The sequence below is a fragment of the Oncorhynchus kisutch genome, linkage group LG26, assembly GCF_002021735.2.
Source record: "Oncorhynchus kisutch isolate 150728-3 linkage group LG26, Okis_V2, whole genome shotgun sequence".
Lineage (NCBI taxonomy): Eukaryota > Metazoa > Chordata > Actinopteri > Salmoniformes > Salmonidae > Oncorhynchus > Oncorhynchus kisutch.
In genome coordinates, this window is record NC_034199.2 from 46,217,594 (window position 1) to 46,241,245 (window position 23,652).

Consider the following 23,652-nt stretch of genomic DNA (forward strand, 5'->3'; position numbering starts at 1 on the left):
AGGGAAAGGAGATGCGAATGAGACCTAACGTCTGATGATTCTAACTAAAAGGCATGGTGAGAGGACGGAGACGAAGCAGGGCGTGGCCAGACGAGACCTGAGGTGTGGCTGTGACGCAATTCTCAAATGGAATCCTACCTCAACTGACCAAGAGGAAAGACTGGATCACCAAAATAAGATTGTACTCATGTGTTTGCATGTGCATGATGTGTGTGGATGATTGTGTGCATGCTGTACCTACATGTGCCTTTCTGCTGGGGTGACAGAGGCCTTTGAACATACAGAGAGACAGAGACAGCGACAGACAGAGACAGACATCTACATGCATTATGTATGTAGTAAGTATGCATTAACCTTGAAGGTACAGGCGGACATCTTTCCTGTCTCAGGAGACGCTGGTTAAACATTAAATCAGCCTCCCGACAACTTACCTCAATACCATTATCTCTTAACTAGCAAATAATGATCCTGACCCGGTGTACACTATAGTATTGTAATAATAGGGAGATTATTATTATTATATATTTTTTTAAATGTACCCGCTTGTTCCCATAGATACAGTATGATGCAATAGTCAACACTACATTGGAATGAACGCGAAAGCAGAGACTTGAACACTGTTTACTATGCATATAGCAGGTAGACAGCCAGAGGAAACCAGAGGAGGAAACCAATAGAGTCCCAGCCAGTGGGTGGACATTCTCCATCACTAACAAGGTTTATCAGAGGGAGGAACAAAAAGACAAGTGGCTAACATAGCAGAAACCAATCCTTAGAGGCTAGATCAGGAGAGGCCTATTGGACAATCTCCTGAGCACTGCTCATCACTGATACTAGTCTAAGGTCAGGATATAACTAAGTCTTACGCCGTCTCCTTTGTCTGTATACGGCACCTGATCTATTGATGACTGTAGATCCCTCGAATTCAAATCTGGACTTCAAAGCAAGTTCCACTGCTTTTTCTCTCTCCCATTCTAATCAGGGACTGATTTAAACCTGGGATACCACGTGGGTGTAATTAATCATCAGGTAGAGCAGAAAACCAGCATTAGTCCAGACCTCATAGGGTAAAATTTGAACGCTCTAGATTCTCTCTCTCTCTCTCTCCTCCCCCTTCATGTTTCAGTTTAGAGAGAACCCAGTTCTAAGTAACATTTTAACGTTAAAACTATTGCCTATCCATTTCTCTTCTATACAAATAGGAGAGATAAAGGAAGTTCATTGTGAAGTGTTGCTCTGGATGAAATGCCTTACCATTGGGTACAGGAGAAAACCAGCAGTCACGTCAAAAATGTCTTAAAAAAAAAAAAAAAAAAAGTCAAAACCAGTACATGAATACTAGCTAAAAAAAAAAAATATGTTGTTGGAACTCCTACCACACTGTTGGTTCATGTCATTACTTGTCACTCAAGGAGAGTGTGTGGGGACAATGTGCAGGAGTATGATGCTTGTAAGACTGTGAGATTGGCAGGGTAGGGACAAGATGGGGGACCCTAGAGGGGGGGGGGGGGGGGGGGCAGAAAAAAAAAGTTGACCAATTCTCTCCTCTATCTCAGAGTACAACATACCTGTCCATAGTTGTCTATCCCAGACACTAATCTATTGAGATTGAGCAAATCAAAAGCGGTCCTCAAAGACTGGCCAATAGTTGTGAGTCCTGCTGCTTGAAGGTTCCTCAGCTCTGTCATGAATGTGGCATGGCTCTCTTTCCATCCAGCCTTTTGAAATAGGGTAAGAGGTATACAAGTCGTCAACAACATACACAGAACAAAGTGGGCCTTATATATATATATTTTTTGTCTGACAACATTGATGATTTCTAAGATCAGGTGAATTAATTAAACTTTTTACAGTGTAATTAACTTGATAAACAATGTATGTAAATGTACTTTTTTTCTTCTTTACTTGCCTTAACAATATTTCCTAACAAATAGACTGCTTATTCTATGCTATTGAACCACAAAAAAAAATCTAGAGAATAAAAAGTGTGTAAACTAAATAACGTTGTGACAGTTCAAAAGTGGTATAAGTTAACAACCCTGACACCACCCTCCCCACTATCTAGTCCTATAGCCTTAAAAAATAAATAAAAAAATCACCCAGAGTTCCATGCTGCCAGAGATCTATATAAACGACGAGATGGTCGTGTCTGTCCCCTCACAAATCAAAGTTGTTGTCACAAAAATGCGGGAAAGGGGAGGTGACAAGTTTAAGTCCAAAATAAACGCCATAGAAACGCATTGGGTTTATTTTGGACAGATTTCGGTGAGAGTGAAACCTCTCGCTTCGCCTCTTACCCTCTCTGATGCTGCTCCGTGCTCAACATTGAAACAAAATGTCGGCCATGTTTTAAAAAGAGGGGGTTATGAACGCTCCGTCTGAAGATTTTTTTCTCACACAATTGATATGGTGATCGAAATGTGAGAAGACCAAAAAAATAAATCTGTCTAGTTTGCGTAATGTAAAGTAGGACATGACCGAAAATAAAAACTCTACCTTGATTCCGAGGGGAACGTCCTCAAAATTTATCAACATATACCGGTCCCCTCGGCTCGCCGGATCTCTGCCTCTAAGCTGTGGAAAGAATAAACGAAAAAAAACGGTTATCGAGCGATTATTATTTGTTGTCAGGGTTAGTTAGTAACTTTAACACAAAGATGGTCAAAACGGCGATCCCGCGTGGGGGTCTTCCAGGGCTGTTGTCTCGTTGTTACAGTACCTTCATGAAAGTCTCAACAGCGCCTTTTGCAATGTCCAGATAGGTAGTGCCCAGATGGGTGCGCTGGTTCATTGACGCGGACGTGTCTATCAGAAAAAGTAACACGGGCATTGTGTTGGTGATGACACGTTCTGCATGGACTTGGTGTCAGTGCAACCGGTCAAAACTGAAAAAAAAAATCTTTTGTTCTCCTCCTGCCGCCTTAGCTAGCTAGCTTGCTAACTAACTGCCTCACACATCTTTACAAAAGTGTCAGAATAGTGAGTGTAAATGCCCTTCAATAACCTGAACTAAATCTAAAAATCCTATGGGCAGGCTATTAAATTAAAGAGGGATTTTTGATGATTCTTTATGTTATTATTATTATTTTCTTGTAAATATTACTAAATTTCATAGAAACCAAGTTTCCTATTTACATCTCTTCCCTGTTTCTCCCTACACTGAGAGCTCTGTGTCTTGCCCACTGCTTTTAAAGTCAGCTCCACACTTGACACCGCCTCCCAAGCGATCTTTGAGCATCACGTGATAACGCATTCGGTCACTGATAGGCTGTTTGAAGTTGAAAATTACCATATCCAAATAAGGTAATGGCAATAAGAGCCGTCTGCGCATGCGTGACAAGAAAGGAATGCAAAGAAAAAGCAAGTCGGGAAGCGCATGCGGATCTCACTGAGAAGCATATTACAACATATATATATTACGGTACTCAAAATAAATGTAATTGAGGTTTGGCACCGTCTTTTTTATTCTAAGATTTTAACATTGGTTGTAGCGTTGGTTTTTTGAAGCAAAAGGGGGTGGAGGATGTATTTATTCAAGGAGCACAATGTCGAGTTCTACGCCCGACGGCCGAGAGACGAAGAAAAATATCCTCGCATTATCGAATAATTTTATTTCTACCATGTGCATTTGCGTTAGTTCTCAATTTGTATACTTTTCAAAAAACATTTCGACTAGAGAACACTGAACATAGGCTTTATTTAGAGTATTATGCACTGCAGTGTATAGGCCCACACTACACTAGGCCTACAGTACACACAAAAGAAAAGGCATGTTCATGATGGCATCTGGCAGCATTGATAACTGTCTGATTCAGAACTAATCAATACAAGTAATCTGCGTGTTGTTCTCAATAGTATTTGCTATAGTCACGGTTATTCTCTCCCGATTACAAGGAAGGCTACACAGCAACCGACAAAAAACACAGATATAAACAAATATACGCCTATAATGTAGGCCTGAAGCGCATCAAGCAACGAATTCCTCGATTAAAGCCGTAGCTCTACTTTATGGTTTGTTTGAGTCACAATAAGGCCTGCAGTTATTCTCGTTCACTAGACATGAATCACATGATTTACCTTATTTGTAATTGTCAGAATTATGACTGTACTTCAACATACAAAGCAGACCAAAGATAATATCTTTTTTGCCAGAGGGACTGATGGATACAAGGTACAGCACAGTGCACATTTATGCTGTTTATGGCATATGTACTGCTATTCATGTAGACCTGCCTATAAATATTACAGTATCAGACTCCTTTTAAAGATGTCCCAACTTGGGTTAAGAGTATACCGGCATGCCAGTCAAGTAGTCAGCTGACGGCAGTCACTAGAGTCAGGGGAGAGAGCCAGAGAAGACTGGCCTATTTAAACTGTATGGAGTTACTATCAAACTTCCTGATTGTAAATCATTTACATGCCAAACCATACTATGGCAATGCTCAATAACGTAACAGAGAGACAAAAGCCTGCGTTCGATGAAAACTGTATAGTCCTACAGTATAGGTGATCACCTCCTTCACATAAAGGTATACATTTGTTTGATTATCATAATTTGCTAACGCTTTATTGTGTGTTGGGTGTTATGCAATGAACTGCAGCGGATGTAGCCTAATTGATGCAGAAATGTTGTATTCAAGCCAATAAATTCAGCATGTTCTGCAGAACATAACTGGTAATTTATGTTAACTGGTAATTTCCTCCGTGTGTGCTCATTTCTATACATTTTGCATTTACAGTATCTATCATTCAATGTCGTGAACGTGTGTGGTAAATCACAACAAACTTGCTTATTTATGATAACTTCCGCAATAATTTTGCAACTTCCGACAGCCTCGCCATTATTTTTGTCTTTTCTTCCCCGTGTTGATTTAGATGCGCTACGTTTTTCCTCTTTGCAGTAAGATATAACTTTACAGTTTTTTCCCCAATAATGTCTAGCTTCTAGCTAATACATAAATGTTGTTTTCACTGGCTTCAATGAAACATTCCATCATCACATTTGCCTGAACACAGAACCATTACGCAGCCCAGCGTGCTAGCTGCGTGAATACCGGTGCCGAAATAACGCGAGATTTCCGACAGAATTTGAAAATTTAAGGTGCGTGTCCGGTGGTGTGTTTAAAGATACATATCCGTTTTGTTGCTTCATTCGCGTGAATTTGTTATTCTATATATATATATATATTTTAAATATATATTATTATATAATTTGGTTCCAAGGTTTGGTACAATCGGTGGTCCCTTAGGATGGATTTCCAAGGTGGGTAGCTTAACCCTTTTTTCCTCTTGTCTAGCTAGGTAACTAACCAAGAGACAGTACTGCTAGTGCTAGTGCTAGTACATTGTCACATGAGTTGGCTTCTTTAGACAGTTTTATGTAATGTTAGTGGCTTGCTAGGAAACTAGACTATAAAACTAAATTGACCCGTGTTTATTTTTTTAAATTACGTTTTGAGGTTCTTACAAGCTACTAAAGTAAATACATCCCTGGTGGGCACAGTTGGCTTGCCAACCAACAAACTATAGTAGCTAGTTACTTTAGTTATCAAACTATGGCAATACGTTGGAATGTGTATAGGGGCTCCCGAGTGGTGCAGCGGTCTAAAGGCACTGCATCTCAGTGCTAGAGGCGTAACTACAGACCCTGGTTCGATTCCAGGCTGTATCACAACCGACCGTGTTTGGGAGTCCAATAGGGCGGCGCATAATTGGCCCAACGTCGTCTGAGTTTGGCCCGTGTAGGCCGTTATTGAAAATAATAATTTGTTCTTAAACAACTTGCCTGATTAAATAAATAGTATAGCTAACGTTAATTACCTAGTTACTAGCCAACTAACTTAGGTAACTTAATTGGCTAACAATGTGGAAGAGGCAATAGACTAACTTTAGTTAGCTAATAACAAAGATCCAAAGCTAGGTACCATTGTGCCAACAACTATACTGAACAAAAATCTAAATGCAACATGTTTCATGAGCTGAAATAATAGATCCCAAAAATTGTGTCATATCAAGAAGCTGATTAAACAGCATGTGTTTTACACACGTGCATCTTGTGGGGACAATAAAACCACTCTAAAATGTGAATTTTTTTGTTTTACAACACAATGCCACAGATGTTTTGAGGGAGTGTGCAATTGGCATAATGACTGCAGGAATGTCCATTAGCTGTTGCCAGATAATTTAATATGAATTTTTCTACCATAAGCCACCTCTTGTCTGAGACCAGACAACTGATGAAACTGGATTTGCACAATTTAAGAATTGCTGCACCTGTTTCAGATGCGTAGGAGTCAAAATCAGAATACTGACAAATGGAGAGCCGCACACTGTCATTAATCCAAAACAGAGGCTTGAAAGATCATGGTAACCCCCCCCAAAAAAAAATCTGAGTTCATGAATGAAAAACACTGTTTCACCTTTAATTTATGCACTTTGTTGCATTGTTTTTTTTGGGGGGCACCATAATGTGCATACTCACCAGACATTTCACCCATTGTCTACATTTGGTATGTTCTGGATAGACGTGTATGACCGCATGTTCCAGTTCCCACTGATAACGTTGCACCGCCATTGAAGAGGAGCGGGACAACATTCCACAGGCCACAATCAACAGCCTGATCAACTCCGTCCCTGTCCTCGCTCCCTAACCAGGGACCCTCTGCACACATCAACCAGTCACTCACGAAGCATCGTTACCCATCGCTCCACAGAAGCCGCGGCCCTTGCAGAGCAAAGGGGAACCACTACTTTTAGGTCTCAGAGCGAGTGACGTCACCGACTGAAACACTATTAGCGCGCACCACCGCTAACTAGCTAGCCATTTCACATCGGCCACACAAAGGAGATGTTACGCTGCATGAGGAAAATTATGGTCTCACCAGATACTGACTGGTTTTCTGATTCACGCCCCTACTTTTTATTTTTTTAAGGTATCTGACCAACAGATGCATATCTGTATTCTCAGTCATATGGAAGCCATAGATTTAGGGCCTAATGAATTTAAAATGGACTGATTTCCTTATATGAACTCTAACTCAATTGTTGCTTTTTATATTATAATTGAGTGTAGTTAACGTAATAGCTTTGCTAACTAATGTTACCTGCCATGTGTCCCCCCCTAGGCACAGAACCAATGACTCTGGGTTCCCCAACATCGCATAAACCCGGCCTGGGTGCCCAGTTCCTTCCTGGGTTTTTGATGGGGGATCTGCCAGCACCTGTCACACCCCAGCCTCGGTCATTTGGGGTCATGGAAATGAGGTCACCATTTCAAGCAGGTGAGGGAGAGTTTGCTTTCGGGGGGTCATTTTGTCATTTACTAGTTAAAACAAATAGCTAGTGAGCTGACTTTCCAATCTGTCATGTCATTATCTAACATCCCATTCATAGACAAATTAGGCTAGCTAACTCCTCCAGCTTGATCGGCCTAACTTGCTTTAAAACACCTTATTTGTTACTATCAGATCTGTTACTTTCACTTTGTGTCGTGTTCTGACAAAGGCCGTCGGTCCTCTCTGCGCTATTTCCGATTGATCCCTGACTGTTTCTCTAACCCTCGCTCTGTTAGGTGGCTCTCCCCCCCAACCTGTAGTTCCTACACCTAAAGACAAGAGTGGGGCCCCTCCAGTCAGGAGTATCTATGATGATCTCTCCAGTCCTGCCATCGGGATGTCCCCTATGGGTGCACATAAACAGGTACGTTTTAACACAGTAGGTTCCATCCCTCTCCTTATGTGTAACAACACTTTACACTCACAGAGCAGTGTTCTAATAGCCTGGTCACTGGTCTGGACACTTTACACTCACAGAGCAGTGTTCTAATAGCCTGGTCACTGGTCTGGACACTTTACACTCACAGGCAGTGTTCTAATAGCCTGGTCACTGGTCTGGACACTTTACACTCACAGGCAGTGTTCTAATAGCCTGGTCACTGGTCTGGACACTTTACACTCACAGGCAGTGTTCTAATAGCCTGGTCACTGGTCTGGACACTTTACACTCACAGAGCAGTGTTCTAATAGCCTGGTCACTGGTCTGGACACTTTACACTCACAGAGCAGTGTTCTAATAGCCTGGTCACTGGTCTGGACACTTTACACTCAGAGCAGTGTTCTAATAGCCTGGTCACTGGTCTGGACACTTTATACTCACAGACAGTGTTCTAATAGCCTGGCTGACCACTGGTTTGGCCAGTGAGCAGGAATGCTGTGGGCCCACTGGCCGGGTAACGCTGCTTTTAGCTTTGAAGCGATTGAGATCTCTCGCTGTTTGGATTTGAAAAGCAAGGGTTTGGTGCGCAGGTGTTGTTGGTGTTTGAGCGACAGCACAAACAACAATGTAAAAGCACAGCTCCTTTCGTTATGGATGCATCATGCAGATCACATCGGAGCCCTCAGACTCTTTAGTCACTCTGGGGTCTGTTGCTTTATCCAGGCAAGTGTTCTAACCAAACGCTAGTGATTCTACACCTGCTATATTAGCATCTCACCGGAAGCTTTTGCTTTTGAGTTGTGTATCTACGTTAAGACGACATGTAATAATTTTAGATGTTATCTTCTCTTAGCCCTTCTCAATGATGCAAACCCCACTGTCTGGTTATATGGCTGTCACACCAGGAACAGGTGAGCGAGAATGAATAAAAAACCAAAACCTTCTAACTTATTTGTACCCATTTTATTTTTACTAGGGGAGTGATTTCTCAGGTATGTCCTAATTTTCTCTGATAGCGTCCAGTCTATTTAGTCCTGCTAGTACCGGTCAGCAGGCCAAGTCAACAATGTCTCCAGCCCAAGTAGACCCTTTCTTCACTCAGGGAGATGCACTGTCTTCTGAAGACCATCTAGATGATACATGGATCACTGTATTTGGGTATGTTCCTGGTATTGCACCCCCCCCTAATATCTAACTTTTAACTGTTGAAATGATTGGGTACATTCTTTTATAGATCACCTGGACAGAGTTTTCACTGGAGGACCAATCAAATCCTCTCCGTTCACTTTTAAGGAAGACCTTAAACACCGAATGTGTTTTGATCTGTGGCCCACAATGCAGCACCCATAGAATGGGATTATCGAGGTGAAAAATAAACAGCTTCCTGAATGACTAATGCATTTTTGTTAAAAACAGGTTCCCTCCGGCCTCCGCGTCTTATATTCTGTTGCAGTTCGCCCAGTATGGAAACATAACGAAACACGTGGTAACAATATTTGCATTCTTTTGAAAATAATGTTCAAGTGTGTGTGAGTGCGTGTGTATTTTTTGTTGTGTGCGCTTATATTTGTGTCTGTGTGTTCTGTCCTGTCACATCATTCTGTTCTCTTGTTCTACTAGATGTCCAACACTGGTAACTGGATGCACTTTCAATATCAGTCAAAACTACAAGCGAGAAAAGCTCTTAGTAAAGACGGGAAGATTTTTGGCGAGGCTATAATGATTGGTGTTAAACCATGCATCGATAAGGTAAATCACTCTGAGTAATTTTTAAATTAGGAAAACTTTCATTTTGTGATAATTGGAATTTACCCTGTAAGAATAATTCAACTGAAAAGTCCACATTTTAAATAAATAAAAACATATTTCTTTTTTTGTCTCGGGTCTCTCTCAGAATGTGATGGAGAGCTCAGACCGAGGCTCTACCTCCTCTGGCTCAGTGTTTACTCCTCCAGTCAGAAATGGAACCCCCAGCCACCATGTCACTACACCTCGCTCCTCAATGAGGCCCCTCAGTGCAGCCTATAAGGCCTGCAGCAGTGACTACCAGGTAGGATCAGGGAGTTTAACCATTCAATACTTAATTGCCAAACCAATAGAAGTTTGTTTGGCACATGAAAAAAGACGAGGACCATGGCACTCTTCATATAATTTAATGTTTTTATTTTTATTGTCAAGGTATGTTCAAAGGAACCGTTTTGGCAGCATTGCTTTACTGGTAATATACACTATACAAGCGTCACTGACCTAACCACGCCAGCCTCGCCCTCGCGTGGTGCCAGCCTCGCCCTCGCGTGGTGCCAGCCTCGCCCTCGCGTGGTGCCAGCCTCGCCCTCGCGTGGTGCCAGCCTCGCCCTCGCGTGGTGCCAGCCTCGCCCCCGCGTGGTGCCAGCCTCGCCCCCGCGTGGTGCCAGCCTCGCCCCCGCGTGGTGCCAGCCTCGCCCCCGCGTGGTGCCAGCCTCGCGTGGTGCCAGCCTCGCCCTCGCGTGGTGCCAGCCTCGCCCTCGCGTGGTGCCAGCCTCGCCCTCGCGTGGTGCCAGCCTCGCCCCTGCGTGGTGCCAGCCTCGCCCCTGCGTGGTGCCAGCCTCGCCCCCGCGTGGTGCCAGCCTCGCCCCCGCGTGGTGCCAGCCTCGCCCCCGCGTGGTGCCAGCCTCGCCCTCGCGTGGTGCCAGCCTCGCCCTCGCGTGGTGCCAGCCTCGCCCTCGCGTGGTGCCAGCCTCGCCCTCGCGTGGTGCCAGCCTCGCCCTCGCGTGGTGCCAGCCTCGCCCTCGCGTGGTGCCAGCCTCGCCCTCGCGTGGTGCCAGCCTCGCCCTCGCGTGGTGCCAGCCTCGCCCTCGCGTGGTGCCAGCCTCGCCCCCGCGTGGTGCCAGCCTCGCCCCCGCGTGGTGCCAGCCTCGCCCCCGCGTGGTGCCAGCCTCGCGTGGTGCCAGCCTCGCCCTCGCGTGGTGCCAGCCTCGCCCTCGCGTGGTGCCAGCCTCGCCCCCGCGTGGTGCCAGCCTCGCCCCCGCGTGGTGCCAGCCTCGCCCCCGCGTGGTGCCAGCCTCGCCCCCGCGTGGTGCCAGCCTCGCCCTCGCGTGGTGCCAGCCTCGCCCTCGCGTGGTGCATGTATTTTTATTCATTTCACCTTTATTTAACCAGGTAGGCTAGTTGAGAACACCTTTATTTAACCAGGTAGGCTAGTTGAGAACACCTTTATTTAACCAGGTAGGCTAGTTGAGAACACCTTTATTTAACCAGGTAGGCTAGTTGAGAACACCTTTATTTAACCAGGTTGGCCAGTTGAGAACAAGTTCTCATTTGCAACTGCGACCTGGCCAAGATAAAGCAAAGCAATTCAACAACAACAGAGTTACACATGGAATAAACAATCAATAATACAGTAGAAAAATCCATATACAGCTTGTGCAGATGAGGGAGGATAAGAGAGGTAAGGCAATAAATAGGCCATGGTGGCGAAGTAATTACAATATAGCAATTAAACACTGGAATGGTAGGTAGTGCTAGCATTGCCCTCATGTGGTGCTAGCCTCACAAGCTAGGTAGTGCTAGCCTTGCCCTCATGTGGTTCTAGCCTCACAAACTAGGTAGTGCTAGCCTTGGCCTCATGTGGTGCTAGCCTCACAAGCTAGGTAGTGCTAGCCTTGCCCTCATGTGGTGCTAGCCTCACAAGCTAGGTAGTGCTAGCCTTGGCCTCATGTGGTGCTAGCCTCACAAGCTAGGTAGTGCTAGCCTTGCCCTCATGTGGTGCTAGCCTCGCAAGCTAGGTAGTGCTAGCCTTGCCCTCATGTGGTGCTAGCCTCGCAAGCTAGGTAGTGCTAGCCTTGCCCTCATGTGGTGCTAGCCTCGCAAGCTAGGTAGTGCTAGCCTTGCCCTCATGTGGTGCTAGCCTCGCAAGCTAGGTAGTGCTAGCCTTGCCCTCATGTGGTGCTAGCCTCGCAAGCTAGGTGGTGCTAGCCTTGCCCTCATGTGGTGCTAGCCTCGCAAGCTAGGTAGTGCTAGCCTTGCCCTCATGTGGTGCTAGCCTCGCAAGCTAGGTGGTGCTAGCCTTGCCCTCATGTGGTGCTAGCCTCGCAAGCTAGGTGGTGCTAGCCTTGCCCTCATGTGGTGCTAGCCTCGCAAGCTAGGTAGTGCTACATATCAGCAGCTATTGTCAGCCAATCCAGTAGGGGTTGGAAGCCAGTGCTATACCTTATTTCTTAATTGTCAGAACAACATTTGACTAGATTTTTCCATGTTGCAAGGAACAACTTAACCAAAATAACCTTAATTAATCCAGGTTATATCACATCTGGCCGTGATTGAGAGTCCCGGCGGCTCACAATTGGCCCAGCGTCGTCTGGGTTTGGCCGGTGTAGGCCGTCATTGTAAATAAGAACACATTCTTAACTGACTTGCCTAGTTAAATAAAGGTTGAATTTCAATTTTTATTTTTTATATATCACTGGTATTGACACTGGAAGGCTGCTGGTCTCTGATCCCATGTATAAGACACCATCTCCTGCCGTTGTAGCCTTGAGCAAGGCACTTAACACCCCACAAAGTAAAACACTGCACTTATAGGCTGCTGTGCAAAACACATGTGGCCCGTCAACCCTCCACCTGGAGAGTTACTGGGTGTGCAGGCTTTTGGTCCAACCCTGCTTAAACACACCGGAGTCCGCTTATCAAGGTCCTGTTGAGAAGTAGCTTTTTTTTTTACAATGTGGGTTGTGAGAGCAGGGCTGGAATAAAAGCCTGTTCACCCAGTATCTCTCCTGGGGGATGGTTGGCCTCCCCGCTCACCCAGTATCTCTCCTGGAGGATGGTTGACCTCTCCGCTCTCCTGGAGGATGGTTGATCCCCCCCCGCTCACCCAGTATCTCTCCTGGAGGATGGTTGACCTCACCCAGTATCTCTCCTGGAGGATGGTTGACCTCACCCAGTATCTCTCCTGGAGGATGGTTGACCTCACCCAGTATCTCTCCTGGAGGATGGTTGGCCTCCCCTCTCACCCAGTATCTCTCCTGGAGGATGGTTGGCCTCCCCTCTCACCCAGTATCTCTCCTGGAGGATGGTTGGCCTCCCCTCTCACCCAGTATCTCTCCTGGAGGATGGTTGGCCTCCCCTCTCACCCAGTATCTCTCCTGGAGGATGGTTGGCCTCCCCGCTCACCCAGTAGCTCTCCTAGAGGATGGTTGGCCTCCCCTCTCACCCAGTAGTTCTCCTGGAGGATGGTTGGCCTCCCTGCTCTCCTGGAGGATGGTTGGCCTCCCCTCTCACCCAGTATCTCTCCTGGAGGACGGTTGACCTCCCCGCTCTCCTGGATGATGGTTGGCCTCCCCTCTCACCCAGTATCTCTCCTGGAGGATGGTTGGCCTCCCTGCTCTCCTGGAGGATGGTTGGCCTCCCCTCTCACCCAGTAGCTCTCCTGGAGGACGGTTGACCTCCCCGCTCTCCTGGAGGATGGTTGGCCTCCCCTCTCACCCAGTATCTCTCCTGGAGGATGGTTGGCCTCCCCTCTCACCCAGTATCTCTCCTAGAAGATGGTTGGCCTCCCCTCTCACCCAGTATCTCTCCTAGAGGATGGTTGGCCTCCCCTCTCACCCAGTATCTCTCCTAGAGGATGGTTGGCCTCCCCTCTCACCCAGTATCTCTCCTAGAGGATGGTTGGCCTCCCCTCTCACCCAGTATCTCTCCTAGAGGATGGTTGGCCTCCCCTCTCACCCAGTAGCTCTCCTAGAGGATGGTTGGCCTCCCCTCTCACCCAGTAGCTCTCCTAGAGGATGGTTGGCCTCCCCTCTCACCCAGTAGCTCTCCTAGAGGATGGTTGGCCTCCCCTCTCACCCAGTAGCTCTCCTAGAGGATGGTTGGCCTCCCCTCTCACCCAGTAGCTCTCCTAGAGGATGGTTGGCCTCCCCTCTCACCCAGTAGCTCTCCTAGAGGATGGTTGGCCTCCCCTCTCACCCAGTAGCTCTCCTAGAGGATGGTTGGCCTCCCCTCTCACCCAGTAGCTCTCCTAGAGGATGGTTGGCCTCCCCTCTCACCCAGTAGCTCTCCTGGAGGATGGTTGGCCTCCCCTCTCACCCAGTAGCTCTCCTGGAGGATGGTTGGCCTCCCCGCTCACCCAGTATCTCTCCTGGAGGATGGTTGGCCTCCCCGCTCACCCAGTATCTCTCCTGGAGGATGGTTGGCCTCCCCGCTCACCCAGTATCTCTCCTGGAGGATGGTTGGCCTCCCCGCTCACCCAGTATCTCTCCTGGAGGATGGTTGATTCCCACCCCCCCGCTCACCCAGTAACTCTCCTGGAGGATGGTTGATTCCCACCCCCCCGCTCACCCAGTATCTCTCCTGGAGGATGGTTGATTCCCACCCCCCCGCTCACCCAGTATCTCTCCTGGAGGATGGTTGATTCCCACCCCCCCGCTCACCCAGTATCTCTCCTGGAGGATGGTTGATTCCCACCCCCCCGCTCACCCAGTATCTCTCCTGGAGGATGGTTGATTCCCACCCCCCCGCTCACCCAGTATCTCTCCTGGAGGATGGTTTGCCTCCCTGCTCACCCAGTATCTCCTGGAGGATGGTTGACCTCTCCGCTCACCCAGTATCTCTCCTGGAGGATGGTTGACCTCTCCGCTCTCCTGGAGGATGGTTGGCCTCCCCTCTCACCCAGTATCTCTCCTGGAGGATGGTTGACCTCTCCGCTCTCCTGGAGGATGGTTGGCCTCCCCTCTCACCCAGTATCTCTCCTGGAGGATGGTTGACCTCTCCGCTCACCCAGTATCTCTCCTGGAGGATGGTTGGCCTCCCCTCTCACCCAGTATCTCTCCTGGAGGATGGTTGGCCTCCCCGCTCACCCAGTAGCTCTCCTAGAGGATGGTTGGCCTCCCCTCTCACCCAGTATCTCTCCTAGAGGATGGTTGACCTCTCCGCTCTCCTGGAGGATGGTTGGCCTCCCCTCTCACCCAGTATCTCTCCTAGAGGATAGTTGGCCTCCCCGCTCACCCAGTAGCTCTCCTAGAGGATGGTTGGCCTCCCCTCTCACCCAGTATCTCTCCTAGAGGAAGATGGTTATCCACCCTGCAACACTACAATTACAAACAAATGCTTCTGTCATTTTTATAAAATAATTCACTCGTTCAATTGAACCTTTTTAATCAAATTGCTAAGGTGGGTGAGGTAGCGACCTAAGATGTTGATCTATTTGTAAGGTTAAAATATTCAGTTTTCAGGGGAGTTCTTGAAAGCATAGGAGTTACTTGTCAATTAGGCCATTCTAAGAATCTATTTGAACTGTCAGAATTACATTGTCAGTATTGAATAGAGAAGAATCCTAGCCAGATTCGAGTTCTACAGACTATTTTACAACCTGACTATGCGGCATTGGGGTTCAACTGTGCTCGCTTATCAACTGCGTGCCCACCATTTGCGGTTATACACAAGTGCCGGTGGAAAGTGGGGTGGCAGGTAGCCTAGTGGTTAGAGCGTAGGGGCGGCAGGTAGCCTAGTGGTTAGAGCGTAGGGGCGGCAGGTAGCCTAGTGGTTAGAGCGTAGGGGCGGCAGGTAGCCTAGTGGTTAGAGCGTAGGGGCGGCAGGTAGCCTAGTGGTTAGAGCGTAGGGGCGGCAGGTAGCCTAGTGGTTAGAGCGTCGGGGCGGCAGGTAGCCTAGTGGCTAGAGCGTCGGGGCGGCCTAGTGGCTAGAGCGTCGGGGCGGCCTAGTGGCTAGAGCGTTGGGCCAGGAACCGAAAGGTTGCTGGATTGTGTCCCTTAAAAAAAACTAAATGTTGTTTTGCCACCAAACAAGGCAGTTAAACCCACTGTTCCCCTTAACTGACTTGCCTTGTTCAATAAATGTTAAATAAATCAAGTATATTAGGACGTGAGTGCCATTTAATACATGTTAATAGTTAAGCTAGTTAAATAAATAAAACAGGAGTACACTGACGACATCTCTTTTAATACATGCTGATAGTTAACTAGCGTGATAACCAGCCATACTACACTGTTTTGAATTGGTTATCTGTTTCCTCTGTAGATCATTATTTTGCCTGCTGTCTGTCGGCCCACTGACACACACACGGGTGATGCACACCATTACTGTTCCAGGATTTTCATTGCTGTCCAAAAGTGAGCTATAACTGGGCAAATAACTCACTAACTAGCAATGAATGTCAACAAATGTGCACATTTTGTGTTTGTTATGGATCCCTGGCAGCAGCAGACTCTTCCTGGGTTCTGTCAAAAACATTTACAATACATTCATAACAGATTTCACAACACACTGTGTGCCCTCGGGCCTCTACTCTACTACCACACATCTATAACACAAAATCCAATTGTGCGTATGTTACAGTCCCCGCTGTTCCATAAGGTGTATTGTTATCTGTATTTAAAACCTGATTTTACTGCTGCATCAGTTACCTGATGTGGAATAGAGTTCCATGTAGTCATGGCTCTATGTAGTACTGTGGAATAGAGTTCCATGTAGTCATGGCTCTATGTAGTACTGTGGAATAGAGTTCCATGTAGTCATGACTCTATGTAGTACTGTGGAATAGAGTTCCATGTAGTCATTACTCTATGTAGTACTGTGGAATAGAGTTCCATGTAGTCATGGCTCTATGTAGGACTGTGGAATAGAGTTCCATGTAGTCATTACTCTATGTAGTACTGTGGAATAGAGTTTCATGTAGTCATTACTCTATGTAGGACTGTGGAATAGAGTTCCATGTAGTCATTACTCTATGTAGTACTGTGGAATAGAGTTCCATGTAGTCATTACTCTATGTAGGACTGTGGAATAGAGTTCCATGTAGTCATTACTCTATGTAGTACTGTGGAATAGAGTTCCATGTAGTCATGGCTCTATGTAGTACTGTGGAATAGAGTTTCATGTAGTCATTACTCTATGTAGGACTGTGGAATAGAGTTCCATGTAGTCATGGCTCTATGTAGTACTGTGGAATAGAGTTCCATGTAGTCATGGCTCTATGTAGTACTGTGGAATAGAGTTCCATGTAGTCATTACTCTATGTAGGACTGTGTGCCTCCCATAGTCTGTTCTGGACTTGGGGACTGTGAAGAGACCTCTGGTGGCATGTCTTATGGGGTATGCATGGGTGTCCGAACTGTGTGCCAGTAGTTTAGACAGACAGCTCTGTGCATTCAACATCTCTGACTTCATCACTACTTGTATTTGTGAATCTCACCTCCACTTGGAGCCAGGAGAGATTGACATGCATATTATTAATGTTAGCTCTCTGTGTACATCTAAGGGCCAGCCGTGCCGCCCTGTTCTGAGACCATTGCAATTTTCCTCAGTCCCTCTTAGTGTCAACTGACCACATGACTGAACAGTAGTCCAGGTGTAGTCAAGGTGTGACAAAACTAGGGCCTGTAGGACCTGCCTTGTTGATAGTGCTGTTCTGAAGGTAGAAACTAGGGCCTGTAGGACCTGCCTTGTTGATAGTGCTGTTAAGAAGGTAGAAACTAGGGCCTGTAGGACCTGCCTTGTTGATAGTGCTGTTAAGAAGGTAGAAACTAGGGCCTGTAGGACCTGCCTTGTTGATAGTGCTGTTAAGAAGGTAGAAACTAGGGCCTGTAGGACCTGCCTTGTTGATAGTGCTGTTAAGAAGGTAGAAACTAGGGCCTGTAGGACCTGCCTTGTTGATAGTGCTGTTAAGAAGGTAGAAACTAGGGCCTGTAGGACCTGCCTTGTTGATAGTGCTGTTAAGAAGGTAGAAACTAGGGCCTGTAGGATCTGCCTTGTTGATAGTGCTGTTAAGAAGGTAGAAACTAGGGCCTGTAGGACCTGCCTTGTTGATAGTGCTGTTAAGAAGGTAGAAACTAGGGCCTGTAGGACCTGCCTTGTTGATAGTGCTGTTAAGAAGGTAGAAACTAGGGCCTGTAGGACCTGCCTTGTTGATAGTGCTGTTAAGAAGGTAGAAACTAGGGCCTGTAGGACCTGCCTTGTTGATAGTGCTGTTAAGAAGGTAGAAACTAGGGCCTGTAGGACCTGCCTTGTTGATAGTGCTGTTAAGAAGGTAGAAACTAGGCCCTGTAGGACCTGCCTTGTTGATAGTGTTGTTAAGAAGGTAGAAACTAGGGCCTGTAGGACCTGCCTTGTTGATAGTGCTGTTAAGAAGGTAGAAACTAGGGCCTGTAGGACCTGCCTTGTTGATAGTGCTGTTAAGAAGGTAGAAACTAGGGCCTGTAGGACCTGCCTTGTTGATAGTGCTGTTAAGAAGGTAGAAACTAGGGCCTGTAGGACCTGCCTTGTTGATAGTGCTGTTAAGAAGGTAGAAACTAGGGCCTGTAGGACCTGCCTTGTTGATAGTGCTGTTAAGAAGGTAGAAACTAGGGCCTGTAGGACCTGCCTTGTTGATGATAGTGTTGTTAAGAAGGTAGAAACTAGGGCCTGTAGGACCTGCCTTGTTGATGATAGTGTTGTTAAGAAGGTAGAAACTAGGGCCTGTAGGACCTGCCTTGTTGATAGTGCTGTTAAGAAGGTAGAAACTAGGGCCTGTAGGACCTGCCTTGTTGATAGTGCTGTTAAGAAGGTAGAAACTAGGGCCTGTAGGACCTGCCTTGTTGATAGTGCTGTTAAGAAGGTAGAAACTAGGGCCTGTAGGACCTGCCTTGTTGATAGTGCTGTTAAGAAGGTAGAAACTAGGGCCTGTAGGACCTGCCTTGTTGATAGTGTTGTTAAGAAGGTAGAAACTAGGGCCTGTAGGACCTGCCTTGTTGATAGTGCTGTTAAGAAGGTAGAAACTAGGGCCTGTAGGACCTGCCTTGTTGATAGTGCTGTTAAGAAGGTAGAAACTAGGGCCTGTAGGACCTGCCTTGTTGATAGTGCTGTTAAGAAGGTAGAAACTAGGGCCTGTAGGACCTGCCTTGTTGATAGTGCTGTTAAGAAGGTAGAAACTAGGGCCTGTAGGACCTGCCTTGTTGATAGTGCTGTTAAGAAGGTAGAAACTAGGGCCTGTAGGACCTGCCTTGTTGATAGTGCTGTTAAGAAGGTAGAAACTAGGGCCTGTAGGACCTGCCTTGTTGATAGTGCTGTTAAGAAGGTAGAAACTAGGGCCTGTAGGACCTGCCTTGTTGATAGTGCTGTTAAGAAGGTAGAAACTAGGGCCTGTAGGACCTGCCTTGTTGATAGTGCTGTTAAGAAGGTAGAAACTAGGGCCTGTAGGACCTGCCTTGTTGATAGTGTTGTTAAGAAGGTAGAAACTAGGGCCTGTAGGACCTGCCTTGTTGATAGTGTTGTTAAGAAGGTAGAAACTAGGGCCTGTAGGACCTGCCTTGTTGATAGTGTTGTTAAGAAGGCAGAGCAGTGCTTTATTATGGACAGACTTCTCCCCATCTTAGCAACTACTGCATCAATATGTTTTGCCCATGACAGTTTACAATCTTTACTTCTAGCAGTTTAGTCTTTCAATCATGACTGCGTGATTGAAAGACGGCTCGTGCCTGTCATCGCAGGCCTACAATAGAGAGGACAGTGATTGAAAGACGGCTCGTGCCTGTCATCGCAGGCCTACAATAGAGAGGACAGTGATTGAAAGACTGCTCGTGCCTGTCATCGCAGGCCTACAATAGAGGACAGTGATTGCAACTTAATCGTATCCAGAGGCTTTGATCGGAGCCAATTGTTTGATTGCCAAATTCTTTTTTTTTATTTTTTTACTTGCCCCTGGGAAAGAGGACGTTAATGGTGAGCTATGGTGAGCTTCAATTGGTCACTCGCAGAGGCTGTTATAGCAGCAATGTTCCAACATCTAGTGGAAAGCCTTCCCAGAAGAGTGGAGGCTGCTATAGCAGCAATGTTCCAACATCTAGTGGAAAGCCTTCCCAGAAGAGTGGAGGCTGTTATAGCAGCAATGTTCCAACATCTAGTGGAAAGCCTTCCCAGAAGAGTGGAGGCTGTTATAGCAGCAATGTTCCTACATCTAGTGGAAAGCCTTCCCAGAAGAGTGGAGGCTGTTATAGCAGCAATGTTCCAACATCTAGTGGAAAGCCTTCCCAGAAGAGTGGAGGCTGTTATAGCAGCAATGTTCCAACATCTAGTGGAAAGCCTTCCCAGAAGAGTGGAGGCTGTTATAGCAGCAATGTTCCTACATCTAGTGGAAAGCCTTCCCAGAAGAGTGGAGGCTGTTATAGCAGCAATGTTCCTACATCTAGTGGAAAGCCTTCCCAGAAGAGTGGAGGCTGCTATAGCAGCAATGTTCCAACATCTAGTGGAAAGCCTTCCCAGAAGAGTGGAGGCTGTTATAGCAGCAACTCTATATTAATGCCCATGATTTGGGAATGTGATGTTCGTTGAGCAGGTGTCCACATACTTTTGGTCATGTAGTGTAGGCCGTTGAGGACTACAGCCAGCACTATGTCCACTAGAGTGCAGCGAAAGGACAGCTCAGGATACAAATGTATAGAAACCTCAATCAGTACAATAGCCATACATTGTTTTCAATCGTGTAGTTTGTAACGTGGTGAAGGAAGTATGTGACTGCATGGATCGATTACTTAAAAAAAAAAAAATTAACAATAGATTTCGGTCTTAAAAATGTGATATGAAGTGACGCTTTGTGTTTCTAGTGATAGGGACTGTTTTTGTAATTCACTGACCATGTTACGTGTTTTGATTTCAGGTGGTAGCTGACAGACAGACTCCAAGGAAAGATGACAGTTTGGTTTCCAAAGCGATGGAGTACATGTTTGGCTGGTGAGATGGTCTCCAATGGCTGAACGCTTCCTATTTAGAACTCAAGACGGAATGACCAACTGTCCAACTGGCCTTCTGTCATTACGGAGTCAGTTGTCTGTATCCCTAATAGCACTCTATTCGTTACGTACTGCATTACGTTTTACCAGGGCCCTAGGGATTAGGGTGCTATTTGGGATACATCCAGTGTGTAACTGATATACTTAACCCTGTGACTTCTATGCACTTTATGTGGTGGACGGGATTTGAAATCAACCGGATATTTTGTGTAGGCGTTAAAGTGTTTTTATTTTTGTGCCAAAGTCACGTTGCTAAATTGACCAACAACACAGACTTAAACAAAGTAAATTATTTTTTTATTGGTCTTGATTTGATATGAAATGAATCACACATAATGAATACTTGTGTTTGTACCAAATGGCACCCTATTCCCTATGCAGTGCACTACTTTTGACAAGGGCCCATAGTGGTCTGGTCAAAATTAGTGTACTTTTTAAAATGTTTGTAGGGTTCCATTTGGGGGATATTTTACAGTATCTGAAGTAAAGAGCTGCTTTGCCTATTAGAGGTTAAGGTTGTACGTCAGTGTCTTACACCATGATGTTGAAATGGGAGCGAGATTGTGTGGTTCGCTAGAGAATGTTAATTATGAAAGGCTCATACTTTTCAGAATTTTTGTTTATTACGATTTTTTTTTTTTTTATGCTTTCAAACTTATTATTATAATTTTTGTTTTGTCTAGCTATTTACAATGAGCTGTTGACTTTTTCTACTGTATCTCAGCTGACACTTACTGTTTTTAAATAAATGGTGCATCCATTTGATCATTTCTTCCTTCTCTTCCTCCATCTTCCTTCCCTCTCTTCCTCCTTCTCCTCTACTCTCCTTCCTCCCTATTCTCTTCCTCCTTCTCCTCTTCTCTCCTTCCTCCCTATTCTCTTCCTCCTTCTCCTCTTCTCTCCTTCCTCCCTTCCCCATCCAGCCGGAGTTTTCATAGTCCTGAATGATGACTGTTTTTACTTTTACTTGAAGACTTCTGACTTTGTTTTGTTTACCTTCTGACTGTTCTCCCAGGTTTGCGTGTCGGTCTGTAAACTCTCATGTCATGTTCTAGTTTGTATTCCAGTCGGACCATCTTTAAAGAAAAGATTGCTTCATATTGTAGACACCAGCTGGTGGCTATTGCTCATTTCCTTCCAACCCACTAGGTTCCTTAGACTTCATCTGAACTACAAATTCACAGCAACTGAAGTTATTACAACATCCACCACCTTCTTTTTTTACAACGTAGGTAGTTCCTGACTCCCAAATGGCACAGTATTCCCTGTTTTAGTGCACAAATTTTGACCAGGATCTATAGGGCTCTGGTCAAAAGTAGTGCTCTTCGTTGGGAGTAGGGTACCATTTGGGGGTGAAGCCATGATATGCGTGTAAAGCTTCCACTTGTTTTGGTTCTAAAGTCTGTGTTGGAAGGTCATGCAGGTGAGTCCCGAGGCGTGTTGTGTTTTTCTGTTTTCAATCTGAGATGTTGGAACTGACGCAGGTGTTGAAGGTGACACTGATCTGTTGCTCTCTGGAGGCACTGGCTCACCCTACATCCCTGCTTTTCTACCTCTGAGACTGATTCATCCTACCTTTTTTTTTTTTTTTTTACCCCTCCCTCTACCCCCCCCTCTCTCTCTCTCCCTCCCTCCACACCTCTCTCTCTCCCTTCCTCCACGCCACTCTCCCTCCCTCCACCCCCCCTCTCTCTCTCCTCTCCCTCCCTCCACCCCTCTGGAGACTGATTCAGAGTGCCAGGTCCCTGTCCTGGTGAGTTGTTTTAGGGGTGCAAGGTACAGGACCTTGAAGGGATGGATGTCGTAGAGAGAATTCATCCTGATCAGCTGCCTTGTATTCTACCCTTCCCTCCTGGGGCTGATGGTAAGCTAGATGTCATACCACCTGACTCATGATTCAAGGGAAACTAGCCACTAATATTTTCCATGAAGCGTGCAGACTTTGTAACAAGCATGTAATGTATCGGTGACCTTTTTGTGTTTTTCATCACACGTGACGACTCGAGGTACAATAGAATAAAAAGCACAGTGTAAAATAGGTGAAAGTTCAAAGAATTAAAGTTATGTCGCAGGATCTACAAAGAATATAATAGTGTGTAAGATGTCATGGTTACTGTCGCTGTGATCTGGTTGTCTCTGTTGACTTCAACTGGGACTGAATGTATTCTACTGGCTGACACACAGGATCTCTGACATTCACATGTATGCAAATGTCAAGGTCAACCAACAAAACCCTGAGTAAAATGCTTCTAGGCCACGACTAGATGGTGCTGTCGGACAGTAGATTACTGTGATGTCATCTACAAGTGCTCACTAGATGGAGATATTTCCATTACGGAGCATGAGATCTGTGGCTGGAGCAAAACAATTACCTCTGGACCTACAGCTTTAATATCAACAAGTCCATTTCTACCTCATGTGAATATGGCCTATATTTAGCATACTCTTTAAATATAGCCTACACTAGCCTACACTGTATTTAGCCTACACTGTATTTAGCCTACTCATTTACATTTAGCCTATACTGTATTTAGCCTACACTGTATTTAGCCTACTCATGTAAATTCATCCTACACTATTTAGCCTACTCATTTAAATTTCAGTTCACTCTCAATGTAAGGACATATTGGATTGAAGAAGTAGAAGCTAGACTCCACGCCTTCTGTGATTTTAAAATTAATACATTCATATCCATCCATATTGCATTCTAGATTTATTTTCAGTCTTGGTTTGCTTGGACATGCTGTCCTATGAGTGACCACAGATAAGGTTTTCCTGATGTGTGTATTAAAAAAATAAAAGTAAGTGCTCAAGTCTAGAATGTTTAACTTTCACACAACTCAGTCTTAAATGATTAATAATATATCTTACGGAATAGGCAACCTACTGCCCAATGTGGGTTATTTAAAACTCCCTGATGTCTTAACACATTTCCCAGGGAAAATGTATTACTTAGCCCATCAACAAGACTACGGTACCAGACTACTGCATTTCAGTTGACTTTGTTTGCGAGATGTTCTTGAAAACACATTTCTTTTACACAAACAAGAAAAGGGGAAAACAAACAAATCAGACGAGCACCAGGGAACCAAGAGAGAAAATGTACAACTTTATACAAAGACAAGGCAGGCAAGATATTTGTTTTCTACACTGATGTAACCTACAATGTGTTACCAAAAGTGTT

General features: G+C 45.7%; 2 protein-coding genes across 7 annotated transcripts in view; one reads left to right on the top strand and one right to left on the bottom strand.

Moving 5' to 3' along the window:
* Nucleotides 1-3,165, bottom strand: part of ints6 (integrator complex subunit 6) — a 58,434-nt gene extending 55,269 nt beyond the window's left edge. Inside the window, exons 1-3 of one of the 2 annotated variants that reach the window (XM_031805617.1) lie at nt 2,720-3,165; nt 2,497-2,574; nt 1,569-1,718 (exon numbers count right to left, since the gene is read on the bottom strand). In XM_031805617.1, the coding sequence (XP_031661477.1) occupies nt 1,569-1,718; nt 2,497-2,574; nt 2,720-2,830 (339 nt within the window). In that variant the 5' untranslated portion in view covers nt 2,831-3,165. Of the gene's footprint in view, nt 1-1,254; nt 1,277-1,568; nt 1,719-2,496; nt 2,575-2,719 lie in introns of those variants that run through there. The other variant, XM_031805618.1, reaches the window with a different exon arrangement.
* Nucleotides 3,166-3,347: 182 nt separating this feature from the next.
* LOC109879045 (nucleoporin NUP35-like) lies at nt 3,348-23,166 on the top strand. 5 transcript variants are annotated; one of them, XM_031805622.1, is made up of 9 exons: nt 3,348-4,529; nt 7,125-7,280; nt 7,571-7,698; nt 8,567-8,624; nt 8,730-8,871; nt 9,130-9,199; nt 9,334-9,462; nt 9,608-9,763; nt 15,724-15,835. In XM_031805622.1, the coding sequence occupies exons 2-9, from the start codon at nt 7,136-7,138 to the stop codon at nt 15,817-15,819; spliced, it is 924 nt and encodes a 307-aa protein (XP_031661482.1). In that variant the 5' UTR covers nt 3,348-4,529; nt 7,125-7,135; the 3' UTR covers nt 15,820-15,835. The 5 variants fall into 5 exon arrangements, with proteins under 5 accessions (XP_031661482.1, XP_031661480.1, XP_031661481.1 ...); XM_031805620.1 differs by lacking the exon at nt 3,348-4,529 and adding an exon at nt 4,840-5,263; XM_031805621.1 differs by lacking the exons at nt 3,348-4,529; nt 15,724-15,835 and adding exons at nt 5,074-5,263; nt 20,336-21,568.
* The last annotated feature ends 486 nt before the right edge of the window (nt 23,167-23,652 follow it).

What these genes read in the sequence shown, in the direction of transcription:
- LOC109879045 (XM_031805619.1), top strand. Translation starts at nt 7,109, where the DNA reads ATGTGTCCCCCCCTAGGCACAGAACCAATGACTCTGGGTTCCCCAACA. An exon ending in GAAACATAACGAAACACGTG is followed by an intron (nt 9,200 to 9,333) that starts GTAACAATATTT and finishes TTGTTCTACTAG; the next exon opens with ATGTCCAACACTGGTAACTG. An exon ending in TTAAACCATGCATCGATAAG is followed by an intron (nt 9,463 to 9,607) that starts GTAAATCACTCT and finishes GGTCTCTCTCAG; the next exon opens with AATGTGATGGAGAGCTCAGA.